Source organism: Megascapheus bottae, chromosome 17 (genome assembly GCF_031878675.1).
Source record: "Megascapheus bottae isolate mThoBot1 chromosome 17, mThoBot2.hap1, whole genome shotgun sequence".
Taxonomy (NCBI): Eukaryota; Metazoa; Chordata; class Mammalia; order Rodentia; family Geomyidae; genus Megascapheus; species Megascapheus bottae.
In genome coordinates this window covers 24,694,713-24,716,582 of record NC_143525.1, presented here as the reverse complement: position 1 = coordinate 24,716,582, position 21,870 = coordinate 24,694,713, and the positions used below count along the sequence as shown (strand labels likewise).

General features: G+C 50.4%; 2 protein-coding genes across 3 annotated transcripts; both read right to left on the bottom strand.

The window, feature by feature from the left end:
• Positions 1-7,795, bottom strand: Armc7 (armadillo repeat containing 7). 2 transcript variants are annotated; one of them, XM_090350259.1, is made up of 3 exons: positions 7,396-7,787; positions 7,148-7,291; positions 1-657 (listed from the first exon to the last, which is right to left on the bottom strand). In XM_090350259.1, exons 1-3 carry the CDS (start codon positions 7,484-7,486, stop codon positions 296-298), a joined length of 597 nt encoding a protein of 198 aa, XP_090206385.1. In that variant the 5' UTR covers positions 7,487-7,787; the 3' UTR covers positions 1-295. The 2 variants fall into 2 exon arrangements, with proteins under 2 accessions (XP_090206385.1, XP_090206386.1); XM_090350260.1 differs by having other exon boundaries at positions 419-657; positions 7,212-7,291; positions 7,396-7,795.
• Positions 7,796-8,882: 1,087 nt separating this feature from the next.
• Slc16a5 (solute carrier family 16 member 5) lies at positions 8,883-21,545 on the bottom strand. The gene is made up of 4 exons (XM_090350256.1): positions 21,258-21,545; positions 18,116-18,259; positions 13,878-14,687; positions 8,883-12,307 (listed from the first exon to the last, which is right to left on the bottom strand). Exons 1-4 carry the CDS (start codon positions 21,454-21,456, stop codon positions 12,069-12,071), a joined length of 1,392 nt encoding a protein of 463 aa, XP_090206382.1. The 5' UTR covers positions 21,457-21,545; the 3' UTR covers positions 8,883-12,068.
• Positions 21,546-21,870: the final 325 nt, after the last annotated feature.

The following is a 21,870-nucleotide window of genomic DNA, read 5'->3' as shown; positions in this document are numbered from 1 at the left end:
CCTCTCAGCTTCCTTCCACTGCCATGGTCCCAACCACTGCTCACAGCCGCCTTGCATGCCTGGGACCTACCACATCCTACATGGGGCTGTGTGAGCCGGGAAGTGGGGGCTCCAGCTTTGCATCCCTTCTCCATATACATATCTCAGTCTGGCTTCTCCATTCATGTGAGACCTGTGCTGGAAAACCTCACCTTGAAGATGGTACCATTTCTGCAGTAGGCACTTGCTCAGCTGGGTGCCTGAGCCCTCCAAGAGGGTAACAAGGAAGCTAGAGCTGAGGGGGAGTCTCCTTGGATCAGGGGTGCTGGGGGGCCTCATTTCTTGGCAGTGGGATACCCAGGGCAGAGGGAGCCTGCCAGCTTCGGGCTTCAGCCACCTGGCTTGGGGAACAGAAGTCCTGCAGGAAGATATGGGCCAGGTTCTGGAGTCTTGTGCTAGTTGAGAGAGAGAAGCGCAGCATGCACTGAATGACGGGCATGGAGGTGAGCTCTGGGTGGGAGCTGGGGCGTGGTGAGCTCAGGTACATGAGTGTGGTGACAGCAGACAGCACAGTCTCCTCGTTGGGGCTTGAAAGGCAGTTGATGATGAGTGGGATGCCCCCTGCCTGCAGAATGTACTCCTTGTTGGCCCTGTCTGCGCACAGGTTGCAGAGGCCTCCTAGGGAAAAGCAACATGGAGCCTGGGTGCCCGGGCCCCTGGCTTCCTCCTGCCTCCTCCCCCTTCCCTCTCTCCAGTCTGCCCAGTGCGCCCTGAGGACGCACTGACAGATGTTGGCCCAGGGATAAAGAAGTCTCCAGGCCCCAGCTCTCCCAAGGTTCCACAAAGGCCATTCTGCTACCACCATGTAGCTTGTCACAGTGGGTACAAGCCTACAAGCCTCTTTCCATCTTGCCTCAGAACCTGAAGGGCTAGTATGATTCCCTTTTGCTTTAATTCATCCATTGCCACTACTGAGGTCTGAAGTCAGGGCTCACACTTTTCTTGTTGTTGTAGGTGGAGGGACTTGAACTATGGGCTTGGGCATTGTCCCTGAGCTCTTCAACTCAAGGCTACTGCCCTACCATCTGAACCACAGTGCTTTTCTGGGGTTAATTGGAGATAAGAGTGTCATAGACTTTAGTGTCCGGACTATCTCAGCCTCCTGAGCAGCTAGGATTACAGGAGTGAGCCACCATGCCCTGCAGGGCTCACACTTCTCAGCTTGCTGGTTCTCAGCTTGCTCTCTGTCTTGAGCCACACCTCTGGTCTAGCTCTTCGCTGGTTATTTTGAAAACTGAGTCTAATGGGCTTTTCTGACTGAGCTGACCTCAAACTAATGCTGGGCAGGCATTTATCACTGCTGTAGTATGTGAGTCATTGCACAGCCAGGTGTGGCAGGGCAGGGCACTACAGCTCAGATAGAGGGTTGTCAGATGTCATCAGTTGGAGGGTGGGGACAGAAAGCCACAGGCCAGGGGCCTGGAAGGCATCCAAGGATGGATCAGGTGCCTGCCAGATTGCCAGATCGCCAGCTGCTTGGACCCAACATAGTGAAACTTTTTTTTTGGGGGGGTGGGGCGGGGGTAATGGGCTTGAATTTGGGGACTAGGCACACATACTTTCAGCTTTTTGGGGGAGGTGGGGGCCGGTCCTGGGGCTTGAACTCAGGCCTGGGCTTTCTCAAGGCTAGAGCTTTACTATTTGAGCCATAGCACCACTTTCGGCCTTTTCTATGTATGGCCCCTCCCTTAGCTTTTTCACTCCTAGATTTTTTGCTGCCTTTAGAGAGAAGAGTGTCAAACTGGCTGGGCGCGGTGGCTCATGCCTATAATCCTAGCTACTCAGGAGGCTGAGATCTGAGGATCAAGGTTCAAAGCCAGCCAGGGCACAAAAGGACCAGAGACTATCTTCAATTAACTTCTAGAAAACGGAAGTAGGGCTTGGCTCAAGGGTAGGGTGGTAGCCTTGAGCGAAAGAGCTCAGGGACTGAGCCCAGGCCAGTCCAAGCCCCATAATCTACAAAAAAAGAAAAAGCTGGAAGTGGTGCTGTGGCTCAAGTAGTAGAGCTCTAGCCTTGAGAAAGTCCAAGGACAGTGCTCAGGCTCTAGTTCAAGCCCTAGAACTGACTAAATAAATAAAAAGTCCATGAGACTCTTATCTCCAATTAACCACTAGAAAACCGGAAGTGGTCCTGTGGCTCAAGGGGTAGGGTGGTAGACCTGCACTGAAGAGCTCAGGGACAACACCCAGGCCCAGAGTTCAAGACCCAGGACCAATAAAAATATAAAAACAAAACCAAAAAAGCATCAAATTGTGATATTCAGATTTCAAGATCCTAAGTAGCTAGGATTACAGGTGTGTTCCACTGGCACCAGCTACTTTTAGATTCCTATGCCTAGCTGGCTGCATTCCTTGGAGATGAAACAAGTATTGAAGACCCAGGAGAGGACTTGAGGAGCAAGGTCTACTGGAGCAAGATGGTGCCAGAGGAACATGAAAGGTCTCAAACACAGATACATGAGCACCAAGGCCCCAAATGTACCTGGGTGAATCTGCTCAGGAACTCAGAAGCTGTGGACCACAATGTCAGATGGGCCAATGCGGCTCAGCAGTAGCCTAGCTGACATTAGACAGGTATCTGTCCCTGGATTACAAGCTCATTTTTTTTTTTCTTTCTTGCTCTCTTTCTGTTTTTCTTTTCTTTTTTTTTGTTAGTCATGAGGCTTAAACTCTGGGCCTGGCACTGTCTCTGAGCTCTTCAGCTCAAGGCTATTGCACTACCCTTGGAGCCACAGTACCACCTCCTGTTTTCTAGTGGTTAATTAGAGATAAGAGTCTCATGTTCTTTAGTGCCCAGGCTGGCTTTGAACCTTGATCCTCAGATCTCACGGCCTCCTGAGTAGCTAGGATTACAGGCGTGACCCACTGCACCCGGCTTTCTTTCTTTCTTTTCTCCCTCCTTTTCTTTTTTAATTCCTCCCCTCCCCCCATCCTAAGGGATTGAACTCTGGGCCTGGGCACTATCCCTTAGCTTTTCTGCTCAAATTTAGCACTCTACTACTTGAACCAGTTATAGCTTTTTGGTGGCTAATTAATTGGTGATAAGAGTCTCACAGACTTTCTTGCCCAGGCTGGCTTTGAGCTGTGATCCAGATTCCAGTCTCCTGAGTGGCCAGGATTTCCGTCCCTCCCTCTCTCCCTCCCTCCCTTCCTTCCTTGTCAGTTACAGGGCTTGAACTCAGGGCCTGGTCAATGGCCCTGAGTTCTTTTGCTTAAGGCTACCACTCCACACTTTGAGCCACACACAGCTCTAGTTCTGGTTTTCTGGTGCTTAACTGGAGTCTCACAGATTTTTCTATTTTCCTGCCCAGGCTGGCTTTGAACCACAATCCTTAGATCTTAGCCTCCTGAGTAGCTAGGACTATAGGCATGAGCCACCAGTGCCTGGCAATATTCTATTTTCTAATAAAGTTACATATACATTTCCCTAGGGCTGGCAGTTTCCACTCTCAGGTGCGCCTATCCAGGAGAAAGGATGCATTAGCATGCAGGAATTGTAGGAAATTGGGAGTAGAGGCATAGTCTAGTGCTACAGCACCTGTCTTGCTTTGAGTTCAAACTTCAGTACTACCTAAATAAGTGAATAAAATAAAAATAAACTGTACAAAATGAGTCAGAACATCTTAACTCTATAAAGGCTTCCATCTATTAACAACTTCAGTCTGTATTAACAGGTAGCATGTGGCATACCACTAAAGGATACATCCTGTTGAAAGACAAAAGCCAGATGTAGGAGCAAATCCCTCATGGTTCATTTATATGAAGTTCAAGAACAGTGAAAACCTATAACCACGAAAACCCAAATCCAGGATAATGGCAGGACAAGGGCAGGTAGAACCATGGCTGCTCTAGGATGGTTGGGAGGTATTCTAAGTGATTTATGAGGTTGAGCACACCTATTGAACTTACGTGTATTTCACTGTTGCATCACACTGCAATTTGGGAAAATGGCTACAACATAAAAAGAAGGCTGAGGTGTAGCTTGGTGGTAGAGTGCTGGCCTAGCTAGCCTAAGGCTCTAGGTTTATCCCTAACACCAAAAAAAGAACATTTTTTGACTGGCTAATCAACTTGCTTTAGGCAAACAAGAGCAACAAAAATCTCAAGAAAAAGAGAAATAGGATAGAACATGAGGCAAAAGCAGGACTCAGCTTACTAGCCCACCTTGGGTGTATAAGAAAGGCATCAAAATGGGACACTGGTGGCTCACATCTATAATCCTAGCTACTCAGGAGGCTGAGATCTGAGGATCACAGTTCAAAGCCAGCTATGGAAGGCAAGTTCATGAGACTTATCTATAATTAGCCACCAGAAAACTGGAAGTGGCACTGAGGCTCAAAGTTGTAGTATATTAGCCTTGAGTGAAAAAGCTCAGGGATGATGTCCAAGCCATGAGTTCAAATCCCATGACAACCACCACCAATAAAACGTCAAAAGTGGAACTGTAGCTCAAGTGAGAGAGCACTAGTTTTGAGCAGTAAAAGCTAGGGCCAGGAGTTTGGCCTAGTGGTAGGGTGCTTGCCTAGCATGCACGAAGACCTGGGTTCAATTTCTCGATACCACATACATAGAAAAAAACCCGGAAGTGGTACTGAGTTCTAGCCTTGAGAAAGTCCAAGGACAGTGCTCAGGCTGGGAAAAAAAAGAAAGCTGAGGGACAGTGCCCAGGCCCTGGGGCCTGCACATACACACAAAAGGAGAACATTGGTACTGGGGATTGAACCCAGGAACTTGCACAGGTCTCCTCTAGGACTCAACTTGAGAAACTATGCTTTTTCCACAGTGGTTGCTGAGGATTTACCAACCTTTACGCACCACTACCATCTGGTGGCAACTATGTGTATTACAGGAAGCAGACCACAGGAAACTGATTTAATCAACTTGGATCCTGCCTTTTAGTATGGAAACTGCATGTTTTCTATAATATTCTGGAATTCAGTCTTCATAGGAGCAAAGACTCTCTTCTTATGCTTTTACATCTCCAATAACCAATGTTCAGGGCACCTGGATTCAGTTTCCAGCATTGGATGGCTTTGGGTTCACTCTCAGGCCTGCAACTCTAGACCTCTGCCCAGTCCAACTCTCTTATGCCTCAGAGTCTTAACTAGAAAGCAGCTGTCAGAAATACATTACCTTTAATGCTATCTGCAGGGTCAAAAGAGACAATGTATAAGAAGCAGAGACTGTTATCAGTGGGTAACCCCCTAGTGCCAGCTGTGTGTAGCAATTAAGTCCTTCAGACACTTGCCTGGGCACCTGCTATGAAGTAAGGGTTCAAGCATCTACCTTCGACTATCCCTCAGTGTTCCATCCTTCCTTACCTCTGTGGGAGGAGAGGGTTCTGTTTAGCCCCAAAGGAACCCCACACAGGTCCTTGGTGTGGAGCCTAGGAATCCTGCAGCTGCAGACACTGACCCTAAAAACATTATTTCAGCTGGGAGTGTAGCCTAGTGGTAGAGTGCTTGCCTAGCATGCACAAAGCCCTGGGTCCCATTCCTTGGTACCAGATACACACAAAAAGCCAGAAGTGGTGCTCTGGGCTCAAGTGGTAGAGTGCTAGCCTTGAGAAAAGCACAAGGACAGTGCTCAGGCCCTGAGTTCAAGCCCCAGGACTTGGGAGGGGAGCATTATTTCATTGAATTAACTTGGTAGACTGGGAGGGAAAGTACACACCCAAATGGAACAAGTGATGGAGCAATGAGTCCAAGGCCTGCCCATACTTCCAAACCCAGCTCTTCTCACTATGCTGCTGAATTTGGTTTTGGGAGATAGGGCTAAAGTCAATCTGACTCAGCTATTCTCTGCTGAGGTACTACCTTGCTATGTATCCTTGGCTGGCCTGACATTTGTGATCCTGTCTTAGCCTTCCCAGTGCTGAAATTATAGATGTATATAAGCATGCCTGACTCTAAATAAATTTTTAAAAATTTGCTGGGTGCCAATGGCTCAGACTGGTTATCTTAGCTATTAAGGAAGCTGAAATCTGAGGATCCTAGTTTGGAACCAGTCCAGGCAGGAACGTGAGACTCTTAGTTCCAATTAACCACTAAAAAAAAAAAAGCCAGGGGCCAGGAGTTTGGCCTAGTGGTAGAGTGCTTGCCTAGCATGCACAAAGACCCGGGTTCGATTCCTTGGTACCACATACTTAGAAAAAGCCAGAAGTGGTGCTGAGGCTCAAGTGGTAGAGTTCTAGCCTTGGGAAAAATCCAAGGACAGTCCTTAGGCCCTGAGCTTAAGCCCAGGACTGGCCAAAAAAAAAGCCAGAAGTAGAGCTGTGGCTTATATGGTACGGTGCTGACCTTGAGCAAAAAATCCTCAAGAACTGCACCCAGGTCTCAGGATCTAAACAAAAAACCAAAACAGCAGCAACAACAACAAAAGTCTCACTTTTGAGTACTTTTCATAGTTAAGATAATGGGTACCACCAAATGCCGCTCACCGACAGACAAGGTCTCTCAAACTTTTCTTGAGGTAGTCAGGGGCTGACTACCTCAAACTTCCCCCACCAATCAGTTAGGATTGCAGGTTTGGCACCTGGCTTTGTTCACTCCCCGCCCCCATTGTACTCAAGGCTTGCTAAGCATTGGTAGTTACCTGAGCCAGCCTCCAGTCGTTTTATTTGACTGTAAAAGGCTGGCAGTTTGAAGCCAGTGGTGGTGGGGGGGAGTTTGTTAGTCTTAACTCCAATTAACAACTAAAAAGCCAGAAGTAGGGGCTGTGGCTTTCACTGACCTTGAGTGAAAAAGCTGAGGCAGAGCCTAGGCCATGAGTTCAAGCCCCAGTAATAGCAACATGAGTGCGTGCTTACACTTTTACACACACACACAAGCGTAATACCTAAACTTCTCATTCAAAGTGATTTCTATCCATTCTTTTGTTTATTAGCTCATCTCTAAGCGACAAGGATGACAGACATGCAGAGTCAGCCCTGGGTGGTGACTTCCAGACCACTGACCTGGACAACATATGAAAGGAGGAGGGGATATCGGAAAGGGGTGTCCCCCTCACTAAAGGACCGCCTAAGCGATTCCTTTCCCAAGGACTCACTTCCAATTCATCTCCCCCGGGGCCCATCAGGTTTTGGGGGCAGGGGCGACCCCATTCTTACCGATTGCAAATTCCACTAGCGTTTCATTCTCCTCGGACAGCGAATCGAGGAACAGATCCAGGACTTGCAGTTGCCGCAGGTACTGGTAGTTGTTGGGGTCATAGGCGAAGTTGGCGAGGTTGGCGAGGACCTGCTCCTTGGCGTCTGGGGTGGGAGAGCAGCAGTGGAGCCAGGCGCCCGCGGCTGTCACGGCGGGACCCCGGGCGGGACCCCGGCCCCGCCCCCGGCGCCCGCCCGCAGCCTCTCACCTCGGCTCTGCGTCTCCTGGAACTCCGTGACCAGCGCCTGCAGGTACCCGAGCCGTCCGACGTGGGGGTCTACCTTCGGCTTCTGCGCCATGGTCGGGGTGCCGAGGAGCCCCGCTGGGGACGAGCGAGAGGGCGGACACCGCAGGCCGTGGGGCCTGGGCGGGACCCTCCCCTGCCCTCGGCCTGGGCGGGGAGGCGGAGGGCGGGCTCCGGTCCTGGGGTCAGATTCTGCAGTCCTGTGCAGCTGGGAACGGGGATCGAGGGGAGGAGGACAAAGGCCCTAAGCGACGGACTCGAGAAGGAAACAAACCTCAACGCAGGACGTCTCCAAGAGCCGGAGGAGGGGCCGGAAGCAGCGCCCCGCCTACGGCTCGGGGTTTCCTTTCTAGGGTGCGAGCGGAAGCCATGCTGGTCCCGCCCACAGAGAGCGGAAGGAGCGGAGTCGGACGGAGAGGGGCGGGACTGTCACGCTGCCCGGCGCGCACGCGCGGTAAGCCGCTCTCCCTGCTGGCGTCCCCACGTTTTCCTGCAGGCGGAACCCCTCCGCGAGGGGAGCGTCCCGGGGACGTTTGGGGAGGTCGAGGAGCCGGAGGGTGCCTCTGTCTCGGCCGGCGACTCCCCTCCGGAATCCTGACGTTGTTTGCGTGCATTCCACCGGAGTTTTACCCCTAGGGCTTGGTTGGTTTTTCCTGACCCTGCACCCCGACAGGTATCTGGACCTGCTACCTCTGTCCAGATGTCCTGGGGGCTGGGTCGATCCCTAGACGGTCGGCGGCGTGGGTGAGGCCTGGGAGGAGCCTCAGCCCGCCCGGGAGAACCGTAGGGGTTGTGAAGCTCTGGAGTCCCAAGCCCTTTGGCCTTACTCCTTTGCACAGCTTCTCAGTGACCAAGATCTTATGGTCCTAGGGAATAAAGCACCAGAGAGGGAGGAAGGTGCTGATACCGTGCTTAATGTAGAGATGGAGGGGCACTTGCTAGGCAGATGCTAGGACCTGAGTTCAAACTCCAGTACTCCCGAGAATGTAGACGTGGGGACCTGGTACCTTTAGCTCTGGGCTTGGTGTGAGAGTCTGGATTAAGGCAGAGTGGCCTCTACACTCCAGTTAACATTGCTTGACCTGGGCCGGGAGTTTGGCCTAGTGGTAGAGTGCTTGCCTAGCATGCATGAAGACCCGGGTTGGGTTCCTTGGTACCACATAAATAGAAAAGCCAGAAGTGGTGCTGAGGCTCAAGTGGTAGAGCTCTAGCCTTGAGAAAGTCCAAGGTCAGTGCTCAGGCCCTAGGACTGACAAACAAAAATTGCTTGACCTGAGGTTTCAGGTCCCCGTATACAGCCCCTGCCCAATGCATATCTTCTAGAATCTGAGTTTTGACCTTAGTCTGTGTGCTTGGGTCCCTTAGCTGCCCTGTGACCTCTCCAGACCCTTGGTTTCTGTGAGTAGTCTGCAACCTGGTTTAATATATCTCAACTCAAAGTGGCCCACCAGGCAGAGCAGCAAAAGTTTTGGGACCAAGAACATAGGGGTTGGGGAAAGGATTTTTTTTCTAGAAGATTCTCAGGAAATCAGCCACCCATGAGTCCTGAATTCCAGGTGGGCCTTGGCCTCCCTTTTTGTATCTGATCATTTTCCTCCCTAGGAATTCTCAGTCCTTTTTCTTTTGTTTTTATTTTCTGGCAGTACTTGAGATTGAACTCAAGGTCTTGGCCTTGCTAAACAGGTGCTCTAACCCTTGAGCTGCATCCCCAGTCCCAGTCTTTGGTTTTGTGCGGATGGTAATGACAGTCTTATTCTGCTCTGCCCAGCCCCACACAGGAAATACTCAGATATTTTTCGGAGTAATTCTGCCCAGAGATTTATTTTTTTTCTTCTTTTTTGTCCATAGATTATTATTACTGCTGCCTTGGAGTAAATGATGATATTGGCAAAATTCCCCCTTCTCAGGGTTGTAGTGTGGCCTAAATTGTAGGAGCACCTGCCTAGCAAGCAGAGGCCCTGAGTTTAAACCCCAGTATTGTTTAAAAATAATAATTCCTGTGCTGAAGTTTTACGGATATGTTTTTTTCTTTAAAAATTTTCACCCATGCACCCGCCCCAATTCCCTCCTCTTCCAGTCAGTTAAGATGGAAAATGTGCCCCAGCATTTTCCCTTCAGAGCACAAAGGGTGCCTAAACTCAGGACTGGGTAGGGAGAAGCAGGTAATGGGGGGGTGGGTGTCTTTTTTTTTTTTATCAGTTGTGTGGCTTGAACTCTGGGCTTAGATGCTGTCTGTGAGCTCTTCAGCTCAAGGCTACCACCCTGTCCCTTGAGCCACAGGGCCACTCCCGGTTTTCTAGTGGTTAATTGGAGATAAAAGTCTCACAGACTTTCCTGCTCTGGCTGGCTTTGAACTGTGATTTCCCATCCCCACCACACACACACACACACACACACACACACACTCCGTGAACCACCTGTGTCTGGCTCTTCTTCCCTTTTCAAGTTCCAGAGATGGTTAGTAAATTGCCCAGAGTGCCACAGCACTTTGATAACTTGCTATCCCTGCCCCCAGACCTTTGCTGCTGTGCTACCTTCTTTGGTCATAAGAGGGCAGTAGAGTGACCTAAAAGAGAAAGGAGAACCCTAGCGATGCTTATTTCCCCATGGTCATATGGAGGAGAAAGACTAGCATCAGGTCATGAAAATAGTATTATTTATCCTGATAAGCTTTTCTTGCTGGAGCTTGGTTGAACCTGAAATAGCAAACAAGTTCCTGAGCCTAAGCAGCTCCCAACAAGCTGGGAGAAAGGAAGGGGGAAGGAAGAGGTTTACTGTAAGGCCTGTTTTCCCTGCTTAATGAATTCAGGGTTTATGACCTGCTGCAGGGAAGGTTTGTGTATATAATACAAGCAAGCAAGCCGTTTCCTGTTCCTGCTGAGACAAGTCTGAACTGATCCAGCCCTGGGTATTGACCTCAAGAGGCACCTGCAAGGTAAATCAATAGTACCAACCTTCAGATCACAAGCACAGGCCTCAAGAGGGCAGAGGAGGACAGTCAGGTGACTCAGCCATCTTCTGTTCTGGGTTGACAATTACTTTTCTTTTTTTCTTTTTTGGCAGTGTTGTGGCTTGAACTCAGGGCCTAAGCACTGTTCTTGGGCTTTCTCAAGGCTAGAGCTCTACCATTTGAGTCACTTCTGGCTTTTTCTGTGTATGTGGTACCTAGGAATTGAACCCAGGTCTTTGTGCATGCTAGGCAAGCACACTGCCACTAGGCCAAACTCCTGGCTGACAGTTACTTTTCTTTTTTTCATCAGTCATGGTACTTGAATTCAGGGCCAGGATGTTGTCCCTGAGCTCTTTTGCTCAAGGTTAACACTGTATCACTTTGAGCCACAGCACTCCTTCTGGCTTTCTGGTGGTTAATTGGAGAGAGGATTCTCATGGACTTTTCTGCCTGGGCTAGCCTTGAGCCATGATCCTCAGAACTCTTGCTTCCTAAGCAGCTAGGATTACAAGAGTGAGCCACAAGTACTTGGCTTTACTCTTTCCTTTTTCTCCCCTGAGCTCTTCAGCACAAGGCTACCCCCCTACCCTTGAGCCAAGCCCCACTTCCCATTTTCTGGAAGTTAATTGGAGATAAGAGTCTCAAGTCCTGTTTTTATGCCCAGGCTGGCTTTAATATAAAATTTTCTTTTGGAGGGAATTACTAAGGATTAAACCTAAAGCCTTGTACATGCTAGGCAATCCCTGTCCCACTGAGCACCACTCCCGCCCCTCAGCACTTACCCTGTAACAGTGAAGAAGAGGGGCCAGGAGGCCAGGCCAGGAACTGGTAAGGCTTCTGTTGCTTCTGCAACAGTCTTTGTGTGTGGTGAGTATATGTGCATTTGTGTATGTATATGCACACCTGTATATGTAAGTATGAGGGCTTGAATGCAGAGCCTTGTACTTTACTACTAGAGCCACAGCTTCTGGCTTTTTGATAGTGAATTGCTGATAAGAGTCTCACAGACTTTCTTGCCTGGCTGGCTTCAAACTCCAGGGCTCAGATCTTAACCTCCTGAGTAGCTAGGATTATGGGCTCAAGCCACCTGTGCTCAGCTTTATGACAGTCTTCCAACTTCCTAGCAAGCCTTTCCCTCTCCTGCTCAGCTGAATATCTGCTTCCCCCGACCCCCTACTGGATACAGGGTGAGGAACAAAAGAGAAAGGATCCTGGCGTAGACCCTGCTGAGCGTCAGGGAACCCCTCAGACTTCTCCACTACAGAGATCAAAGCCAGGGAGACCTACTCCAGGACAACAGAAGGGGCTCCCCACTGGCTGCTCAAGTGTCAGGATGGGGGCGCCCCATACTCCTCTTTCATCTGTCTTCTTTATCTAGGCCACCCTCAGCCTGGCCTTCCATTACCATCTCTCACCAGATTCCAGTCAGCATGAGGTCTGAGCAGTCCCCCAGGGTCCAGACTGGTCACTTTGAAAGAGGACCAGAGAAGGACAAGGAGACCCAGTGTTGGAGGCATGCAAGTTGGACCTGAAGACCCAGTGTGTTGTATTGTAATAGCAGCAGTGTGGAGCCAGCCAGGCTGAGCTGGCCCTGGCTGCCTCTACTAGTAGGATTCAGTGGAAGGAAGCCAGGAAGGTCCAGTCCAGAAATGCTGGCTAGAAGGAAGGTCGCTGGCTGACCTCAGGCTCACACGCTGGTCACATACATGATCTCAGTATACAGTTGCTTCTTAGATCTGTCTTCCAGGAGAAGACCTGGCACTGGAACGGTTTCTGAGGTGTCTCCTGCTTTGTCTTGCTTACTTTTTCTCTCCCTCTTCTGTAGGGCGTAGAAGCTGCCACCCATGAAGAGGGAAGATGTGATGAGGAAGAAGCTTGACATGTAGAAGACATAGCTGAAGTTGTCAGTGGTGTCCAGAACGAACCCTGGGAATAGAGATACGTCAGGCCACTGCCTGCTGAGTCCTAACATGCCCCCAACGATGTGTGCTCCCAAGAGCAGGGATTTTATTTAATTGAAAAGTACTGGAGCCATGCACTGGTGGCTCAGGCCTTTAATTTTACCAACTCAGGAGGCTGAGATCTGAGGCTCAAGGTTCAAAGGCCAATGAAGGAAAGTCCATGAGACTCTCTTATCTCTAGAAAACCAGAAGTGGCACTGTGGCTCAAAGTAGTAGAGCGCAAACCTTGAGAGGAAAAGCTCAGGAACTCTTGAGTCAGGCCCTGAGTTCAAGCCCTAGGACCACCACCAACAACAGAAAGAGGGTGAGGTGGGGTGCTGTCACAGGGACTTGAACTCAGGGCCTTCAATTCTTTATTATTTTTGGCTCAGGACTGGCACTCTACCACCTGAGCCACACCACCCACTTCTAGCTTTTTGGTGGTTAATTGGAGATCAGCGTCACACTGAATTTTCTCCTCAGCTGGCATTGAACCTCAATCCTCAGACCTCAGCCTCTTGATTAGCTAGGATTATAGGTGTGAGTCACAGTGCCCTGCTTATCTTTCTACTATGTAGCTTTTTTGTTCTCTCCACTAAGTCATTCTTTCAGCTGCCAGGCAACCTTCTCTATGGGTCTTATCTTGTAATTTTTTTTTTTTTGGTGGGTCATGGGGCTTGAACTTGGCCTGAACGCTGTCCCTGAGCTCTTCAGCTCAAGGCTACCACCCTACCCTCGAGCCAAGCCCCATTTTCCATTTCTAGAGGTTAATTGGAGATAAGAGACTCAGGTTCTTTTGTGCCCAGGCTGGCTTTGAACCTGTATCCTCAGATCTCAGCCTCCTGAGTAGCTAGGATTACAGGTGAGAGCCATGGCGCCCGGCTATTATTTTGTACATTATGTTTTTCAGCATAGATCACCACTGTGTTTCCATTCCCTACCTCTCCAAGCCTCCCAAAGCATAGATTTTGGGCAGGCATGCCCAGTGACTAGCCTGGGTAAATAAATGGTTAAGGCACCTGCTCTACTTGGCATTTTGCAGCTGTCATTATGCCTCAAAGAAGGAATCTATTTCCCCAGGCCTTCCAGGTAGGAAGTAGGAGAACAAATACACAAATCCTATTTCCTTCCCTCCTCTTTCCTTCTTCCCTCTCTTCCTCCCTCCCTCCCTTCCTTCCTTCTATCCTTTCAACTTTCCTCTCTCCCTTTTTCCTTTTTTTTTTTTTTTTTTTTTTGCCAGTCTCGGGGCTTGAACTCAGAGCCTAGGTGTCCCTTAGCCTCTTTGTGCTCAAGACTAGTGCTCTACCACTTGAGCCAGTGCGCCGCTTTTGGCTTTTTCTGAGTGGTTTATTGGAGATCAGAGTCACAGTGAATTTCCTGTCCAGGCTGGCTTTGAACTGTGAGCCTCAGATCTCAGCCTGTTGAGTGGCAAGGATTACAGAAGTGAGCCACTGGTGCCTGGCCAAAGTAGATTTCTTGTTGCTCCCAACTCCTATTTGTTGCCCACACAAACCCCAGCTTGGCACATGCACCTGCCCTCTCCCCCAGGTTCTCACCAGCCAGCGGTGGGGAGATGAGGGAAGTGATGCCGCAGAGGACTGTGAAGAGGCCCAGAGCGCTGGGGAACCGGTCCATCGGGACGATGTCCATGAGGACCTGGAAGATGAGGATTCCGACACAGCACATAGACACGCTGTAAACCATGCAGTAGCCCACGAGCACCTGGAATTCAGCAGACACTGTACACACCAGGTTGGTGAGCCCATTGAGGAGGATCGCCAGGCTGAATAAGTACTTCCGGTAGTCAGCAAAGCTCGGCCGACCTACCAACAGCCCAGCGATGGGCCGCAGAAAGATGTTGATGCAGCCCACGATTGAAAGGAGCAGGGCCGCCCGATACTCCTCCATGCCGTACCGCATGGCATATGGCACCAGGAAGATGAATGGCAGTGAGAATCCTAGGATCATCACCATCACGCCCATGGTGTACACGCAGTAGCCCGTATTGTGCCACAAGATGTCACAAGCCAGATGGTGCTGGATGGTGGAACCACAGGTTGCCAGGCAACCATGGGATGGTGCCTTGGGGAGTGGGGGGAGGTCGTCTCTGGTCTCCGGGGCTTTACTGGTGGCCACGGGTCTCACGATGGCTCCGCAGATGCACACGTGGAGGAAGACCCCACCGAAGACAAGGAAGGTGCCCCTCCATCCCAGCTTCTCTAAGAGGCAGCGGGCTACCAGTGGCCACAGGGTGACACCTATGGAGATGCCAATGGAAGCCAGTGCATTGGCCAGTGGTCTCCGGCGGACAAAGTATAAACCCAGCACGGTGATGCTCGATTGGAAGCTAAAGCTCATGCCCAGACCTGTAGGGTGAGAGTAGAAACCAGTTCTGTGCATTCTGGGGTCTTTTACTCACACCTGGAGTGTGTGTGTGGGGGGGTCTTAGGGTCGTGTCCCATGGCTGCCTGTGTTCATTCTAGGCCAGAATATTTCTACATCCACCTCCCACTAAGCATCTTACCCCTCAGATCTGCCTCCCAAGTCTGCCAAGGGCATCCAGCACACCTTGGCATAATACCAGAACACTTTTTCTTTTTGTTCCCCCTAGTCCTAGGGCTTGAACTCAGGTCTGGGCACAGTCCCTGGGCTTCTTTTGCTCAAGGCTAGCACTCTACCACTTGAACCACAGCACCACTTCTGGCTTTTTCTGTTTATGTAGTAGGGATCGAACCCAGGGCTTCATGCATGCTAGGCAAGCACTCTACCACTAAGCCACAATTCCAGCCCTACACTTTTACTTCTGATTTGGAGATAAGAGTGTCTTGGATTTTATTGTCTAGGTTGGCTTCAAACCTCAGTCCTCAGATCTCAGCCTCCTGAGTAGCTAGGATTATAGGGGTGAGCTACCAGCTTCATGGGGTGGGAGGGATTGGTGGTGGTGGTGGTGGTTGTGGGCTTTGAACTGTGGGCCTGGGTACTGTCCCTGAGCTCTTCAACAAAAAGCTGCTGTCCTGGGGCTGGGAGTTTGGCCTAGTAGTAGAGTGCTTGCGTTGCATGCACGAAGACCCAGGTTTGATTCCTCGGTACCACATGCATAGAAAAAAGCCAGAAGTGGTGCTGAGGCTCAAGTGAAAAAACAAAACAAAACAAAAGGCTACTGTCCTACCCCTTGAGCCACAGTGCCACTTGTAGTTATGAAATATGAGTCTCATGGACTTTAGTGCCCAAGCTGGCTTTGAACCATGAAACTCAGATCTCAGCCTCCTGAGTTGCTAGGATTACAGGTGTGAGCCATCACAACCAGTTCCATTTCTGTTTCTTTTACTTAGATATGTCATGTAAGGACCGGGAGTGTGGCCTAGTGGTAAGTGCTTGTCTAGCGTGCACGAAGCCCTGGGCTTGATTCCTTGGTACCACATACACAGAAAAAGCCAAAAATGGTGCTGAGGCTCAAGTGGAAGAGTGCTAGCCTTGAGCAAAAAAAAGCTCAGGGACAGTGTCCAGGCCCTGAATTCAAGCTCCAGGACTGACCAAAAAAAAAAAAAATCATGGAGGAGCTAGGGATGTGCTCTGTTTAGTAGAGAACATGCTTACATGCTTATTAGCCTTGCCTTTGATCCTCGGCTCCAAACCAAACCAAATAAAAACCACAGTGCCAGCCTGGCATATTGGCTCAGGCCTGTCATCCTAGCTATACAAGAGGCTGAATTTTAAAGACTAGGGTTTTAAGCCAGCCCAGGCAGAAAAGTGTGTAAGACTCTTATCTCCAATTAAGCAACAAAAAGCTGGAAGAGGAGCTGTGGCTTGAATGGCATAATATCAGCCATAAGTGCAAAAGTTAATCAAGAACATGAGGCCCTGAGTTCAAGCCCCAGTACTAGCCTGGGAAAGAAAGAGAGGGAGGGAGGGAGGGAGGGAGGGAAGGAGGGAAGGAAGGAAGGAAGAGAAAACCCTCCACAATGCCATACTTCCAGTCTTCCAGTCTTTCCTATGTTCCCCACACACAGTTGGGGATAGAAGAGCCTCACTGAACTCTGTGCCCAGCTCTCCATTTCTTCTGAACCTGACCCTGTCTGGCCTTCATGCTCACTTCTTCCCCAGATTTGCTCTTCTCAGAGTCTGGGAAGCCTCATCACTGGAGGGCACATCTGTCTTGCTGGCACAGGACAGCAGCCTGGAGCTCTTCTAAGTCTCCTGCCTTTAAGTCATTTCTCTCTGTCCAGGACTCTGGCTACTGAAAGCACCAAGCCCCAGTCCTTAGGCCTCTTCTCACTCTTTCCCTCACACATCTGTGTTAGCAGGACCCAATCCCATCAATGTGTTGCCCCCACCTCTCAATGGCTGTTTAAGTATTCGCTATAGTTCAAGGCCTCTCCCTTGGAAGCTCAGATGGGGCCAATCCAAACCCAAGCCTCCCATCTTCCCCATAGATTAGGTCTCTTCAAAGGTGAGATCTGTTCCATCCTTCCAGTGGCTCAAGGCAGAACTCCTTGGTCCTAGTGCTGTCTCTTCTTCTTCCCCTCCTCCTTTTGGATCTTTGGGTCATTCCTGACTCTTCTATGAGGACCTCGCACCATCATTTCTATCACACAAGCCTGGCTCAAGCAATAACCTTTTCCCGCCTGCCACCTATCTGGTCTGACGCCTGCCTTCCTTCCTTCCTTCCTTTCTTTCTTCCTTCCTTCCTTTTCTTTCCTTCTTTCCTTTCTTTCTTTCTTTTTTCTTTCTTTCCTTTTTTTCTTTCTGCCAGTTCTGTGTTTGGGCTCAGGGCCTGAGCACTGTCTTTGGGTTTTCTCAAAGCTAGAGCTGTACCACTTGAGTCACAGCACCACTTCTGGCTTTTTTCTATATATGTGGTTCTGAGGAATTGAACCCTGGTCTTCGTGCATGCGAGGCAAGCACTATACCACTAGGCCAAACTCCGGCCCCAACCATTTTTCTTTATAGCTTGATGACCTAAGGAATTCATTACAGTAAAGCAAAGCTGACTCATACACCACTCACCTGTTACTGTCGCTCTGAGGCCTTCCCTGATCACCCTGTCAAGAAAAGCAAACTTCTCCACCCCTGCTGTGTTTCCTATATTAGGTGTCCTAGCTGTTTTACCACTTGGCTCATTTTATTTTATTTTTTTTTTTGCCAGTCCTGGGCTTGAGCTCAGGGCCTGAGCACTGTCCTTGGACTTTCTCAAGGCTAGAGCTCTACCACTTGAGCCTCAGCACCACTTCTGGCTTTTTTCTATGTATGTGGTACCGAGGAATCGAACCCGGGTCTTCATGCATGCTAGGCAAGCACTTTAACCACTAGACCAAACTCCCGGCCCCACTTGGCTCATTTTATGCCAGCTCACTCCCCAACTGTAGGCCAGGATGCTACCCCTCCTATCCCTGGTCTTCACACTCACTGTCAGGATCAGAGGTATATGAGCATTGTTTTATGTTTATTTTTGCTAGTTCTAGAGCTTGAACTCCAAGACCTGGGCATCGTTTCTGAGCATCTTTTTGCTCAAGGCTATTAGTTGAGCCCACAATAGCTCTTCCGGCCTCTTCTCAGTTATTTATTGGAGGTAAGAGTCTCATGGTCTTTTCGGCCTGGTCTGGCTTTGAACCGTGATTCTCAGACCTCAGCCTCCTGAATAGCTAGGATGACAGTCACTGGCATGGGGCTTAAACATTGCTATCTATCTGACAATCATCCATCTCCCTCGCTGGACTGTAAGCAGTGCTGGCAGAGGGACAGGCTTGCTTGCCCTGTGCACTCCTGCCACCCTTGTCACGGGAATGCCCGTCACCTGTGATAAATCCCGCTGTGAGGAAGAGCTGGACGAGGGTCCTTGAGAAGGAGCTGGCCACCATGCCCAGACTGGACATCACGCCCCCGAACATCATAGTCGCCCGGCAGCCGAAGCGTCCTACCAGGATGCTGCACAGGGGTCCTGTGGAGAGCCGAGGGTCAGCAGGTGACAACTAGTGAGGGGCTGGGGAGAGAGGTTTCAGAAGGAACTACCCAGGTAGCTTCAAGGACAGAAGCCCTGGATGCAGCCAGTCTGATTCCCATCCTCCCATAGGTTGACCTATGTGGTCTGAGTCATGCTTAATGGTTCCTCAAAGTAAGGGGGAGTCCATCTAGGTGATGTTTAACCACCTGACAGGGAATCTTATGGCCACAGCAAGGCCCTGCACCACGTTGACCAATTCCCCCAAACAGGACTGGCTCATGAGGTTTTCTTTTGTGGGTCATGGGGTTTGAACTCTGGACCTAGGCACTGTCCCTGAGCTCTTCAGCTCAAAGCTACTACCCTACCCTGTGAGCCAAGCCCCACTTCCTGTTCTCTCGTGATTAACTGGAGATAAGAATCTCAGGTTCTTTTGTGCCTGGGCTGGCTTTGAACCATGATCCTCAGATCTCAGCCTCCTGAGTAGCTAGGATTACAGGCGTGAGCCATCGTGCCTGGCTTGAGACTTTTATGTCCAATTAACCTCTGGGAAACTGGAAATGAACTGTGGTCCAAAGTGGTGGAACACTAGTCTTAAGCAAAAGAGTGCAGGGCTAGTGCCCAGGCCCTGAGTTCAAGACCCATGAAAGACAACCCCCATCCTGGCAAAACAACAGAAAACTAAAAACCTCAAAATTCCAGCTCCTCTACAAGTTCCTAACTCCAGACATTTGTTTCCACATGGAGAGGGACCTGCTTCCAACACCCAGTTGCTTGCTTACTTTCTAGCCTGGCAGGTAGAAACTAGCGAGGCTGGTTGTCAGCTCCAGGACACCTTGGAGAAGGCCACCTTCACGGAGTGCCCTGCCCCCAGCACACACCAGTTTCCCTCAGTAACTTTCCCAGAGGGCAACTAGAGCGTCAGATGATGTGAACACATGCCTGTGCCAGTGATGTGTGAGCCAGTGTGAGTATGAGGGCAACAGAGGGAGTGAGCAGCCTATCCTTAAAGACAATCAAGCAGATGCCAAGGGAGAGACCAGGCTGTGACGTGGCTCTGACTGCTGGTCCACATGTCTTGCCTAACTCAGGAAAGGTGACCTTGGTGAAATCTAGTTGTGGTGTATTGCTGAGGGGTGGGGCCCTGGAGGTAGCTTCCTTCTGCCAGGAGCATGGCTTCAGCCAGGAAGCTCTCCTCAGCCTTGGGCAAGCCTTGCAATTTGGGTTTGCTTTCTTCATCTCTAAGATGTGGAGGGCTTGGGCACATTTGAAAGGACTTGAGCAAATGACTTTCATGCTTAAAATTTCTATGACACTCTGGATGGCAAGGTGTGTATGTGAGAGAGAGAGATGGACAGCTCGACAGAGACGACTCTCACATCAACAGAGATGGGTACTTGCTCTGGGTGGGCAGTAGGGGGTTCCTAACAGATGCCCAGTTCCTTGCCCCTACCCCTTTTGCCTACCTGAGAAAGAATTGTCAGAGATTCCCACTGCTTATTCCAGCTCTGCAGGCTATGTTCAGGGCCAGGACTGGCTTTTCCTCTCACTTTTTTTTTTTAATTTGTGCCAGTCCTAAGGCTTGAACTCAGGACTTGGGTATTATCCTTGAGCTTTCTCAAGGATTGTGCTCTACCACTTGAGCCAGAACCACAGCACCAGTTCTGGCTTTTTTTTTCCCTGTGTATATGGTACTAAGGAATCAAACCCAGGGCTTCATGCATGCTAGACAAGCACTCTAACACTAGACCACACTCCAGGCCTCCCCTCTTTGCCCAGGTGGATCAAGGATCATCCTGACAGGTATAATCTCGCCCACTATCCTCCCTCCTAACAACAATAATAAGCAGGCTGCTGGTGCCAGGGAGAGGGAGAGGCAGGCAGAGAACTCAGGTGCTGGGGTTTTGAAGTAGGGATCCTTCACATGGGCTAGCCCTGACGTTGGGCTTATCTCGTTGCTATTGACCAAGATCCCTTGAACTCACTGTCTTCTCTATTGCAGTCTCCCTAGAGACTTCATGGGAACTTTCAGAGCAGCTCCTACCCTGCCTCCAGCAGTGGGGGCTGGGGGAGAATGGGAGACATTCTTGGTCACATTCCTAGTTACATGCTCACCTGGTCACAGGCCTCTGGGGCCTGAGGTAGGAGAGCAGGGAGAAGGAGAAGATGGAAGTTGCTTTCTTCCCAGGCTTTAGCCTCAGTAGCCTCCCCTCTGTAGGAAGCCCCAGGGAAAGATAGGGCTCAGGCCTTGCCCCCTCTTATTCCTGAGTCCCTTTTTCCATCCTTAAGCTCTAATAAGGGTCTTAAAGATACTTAATCAGGGCTGGAGTGTGGCCTAGTGGCAGAGTGCTTGCCACTAGGCCACAAAAGACCTGGGTTTGATTCCTTGGTACCATATACATAGAAAAAACCAGAAGTGGTGTTGTGGCTCAAGTAGCAAAATGCTAGCCTTGAGCAAAAAAAAAAAAAAGCTCAGGGACAGTGCCCAGGCCCTGAGGACTGGCAAAAAAAAATATTCATCATTTATACATTTATACCTTTCCTAGTTTGCATCCCCTTCAGGGCTCTTAGGATGGTTCTTATCATCCCACAGATGCAGGGTGGTACCTCCTTACTGGAGGGAAAGAAAGGACATTAGGAGATGGGCCAGCTGGAAAGCAGCAGAGCCTGGGTCTGCTGGCCCCAGCACCAGGCACTGAGTGTCCCTTCTCACCTATGGTCTGGATGGATCCTCCAGTGGCCTCTGAAGGGACTCTAGGACTTTGCCTGGCTTTCTGCCAACCCCAGGTACCTCAGCTCTGTCCCCATCCCGCTTACCTGAGTCCCAGCCAGCCAGAGAGGTGGGGGTAGGGGGGGAACAACCCTGCTGAAATCAGGAGCCCATTCAAGAGTCAAAGCCTATGACCTCTGACATAGCCAGAGACTGGAAAGTTGTGGCCTCTTCCCCCAGCCCTGGTGGCTACTTCTCCTTCTTTCCCCCCTTTCCCAGACTGCTCACCCCCAGCGTGGAGCATGGCCCCCATAATGGAGGGGAACCAGGAGGTCTCACTGTTGCTGGCCTGGAAGTCATGCTGCAGTTCGGTGAAGAAGACGCCAATGCACACTGGAAAGGCCACAGTGAGGGCCTGGGTCACCAGGGAAGCCAGCAGTACCATCCAAGCCCATCTGCCATCTGCACGCTCCAGGGCCTGGGGCATCCTTTGCTGCCGCTACCTGGGGAGGGAAGAGAGCAGAGCCTGGGGTTGGCAGGCTGCCAGCCCTCCCTTAGCTTACTGGCCACCTCTCCTGCCTGGATGACTGAGACTATTTTCTCCCTGTACCCCAGCACTAGGTATCACCAAGGGGCACCGCCCCCTGGGAGGTGGCCAGAGGCCCACAGGTTAGCCTTGGCATCTCCTTTCACCTACTTCTCAGAGTCAGCCTGGTAGGAAGGGGTAGGACAGGAAGCAGGGGTGGGGCAGGCAGTAGCCAATGGCACCAGGCAGGTAGGAGGAACTCCTTCCGGTGACTGTGTCACCTAGCACTCTGCAGATGGGACCTCTGGCACCAGTCTGTAACTGGGCACTTACCTTGGGGGGGGGGGCATCCATGTCCCAATGTCCCCAAAGGTA

Bases quoted from the DNA above. Each gene is read 5' to 3' on its own strand.
- Armc7 (XM_090350259.1), bottom strand. From the start codon at position 7,486: ATGGCGCAGAAGCCGAAGGTAGACCCCCACGTCGGACGGCTCGGGTAC. The intron at 7,292-7,395 runs GTGAGAGGCTGC...CTCCCACCCCAG, and splicing joins CCAGGAGACGCAGAGCCGAG to ACGCCAAGGAGCAGGTCCTC. The intron at 658-7,147 runs GTAAGAATGGGG...GCTTTTCCCTAG, and splicing joins GCTAGTGGAATTTGCAATCG to GAGGCCTCTGCAACCTGTGC.
- Slc16a5 (XM_090350256.1), bottom strand. From the start codon at position 21,456: ATGCCCCAGGCCCTGGAGCGTGCAGATGGCAGATGGGCTTGGATGGTA. The intron at 18,260-21,257 runs GTGAGCAGTCTG...GGCTCTCCACAG, and splicing joins GGCCATGCTCCACGCTGGGG to GACCCCTGTGCAGCATCCTG. The intron at 12,308-13,877 runs GTGAGAACCTGG...CTCTATTCCCAG, and splicing joins CATCTCCCCACCGCTGGCTG to GGTTCGTTCTGGACACCACT.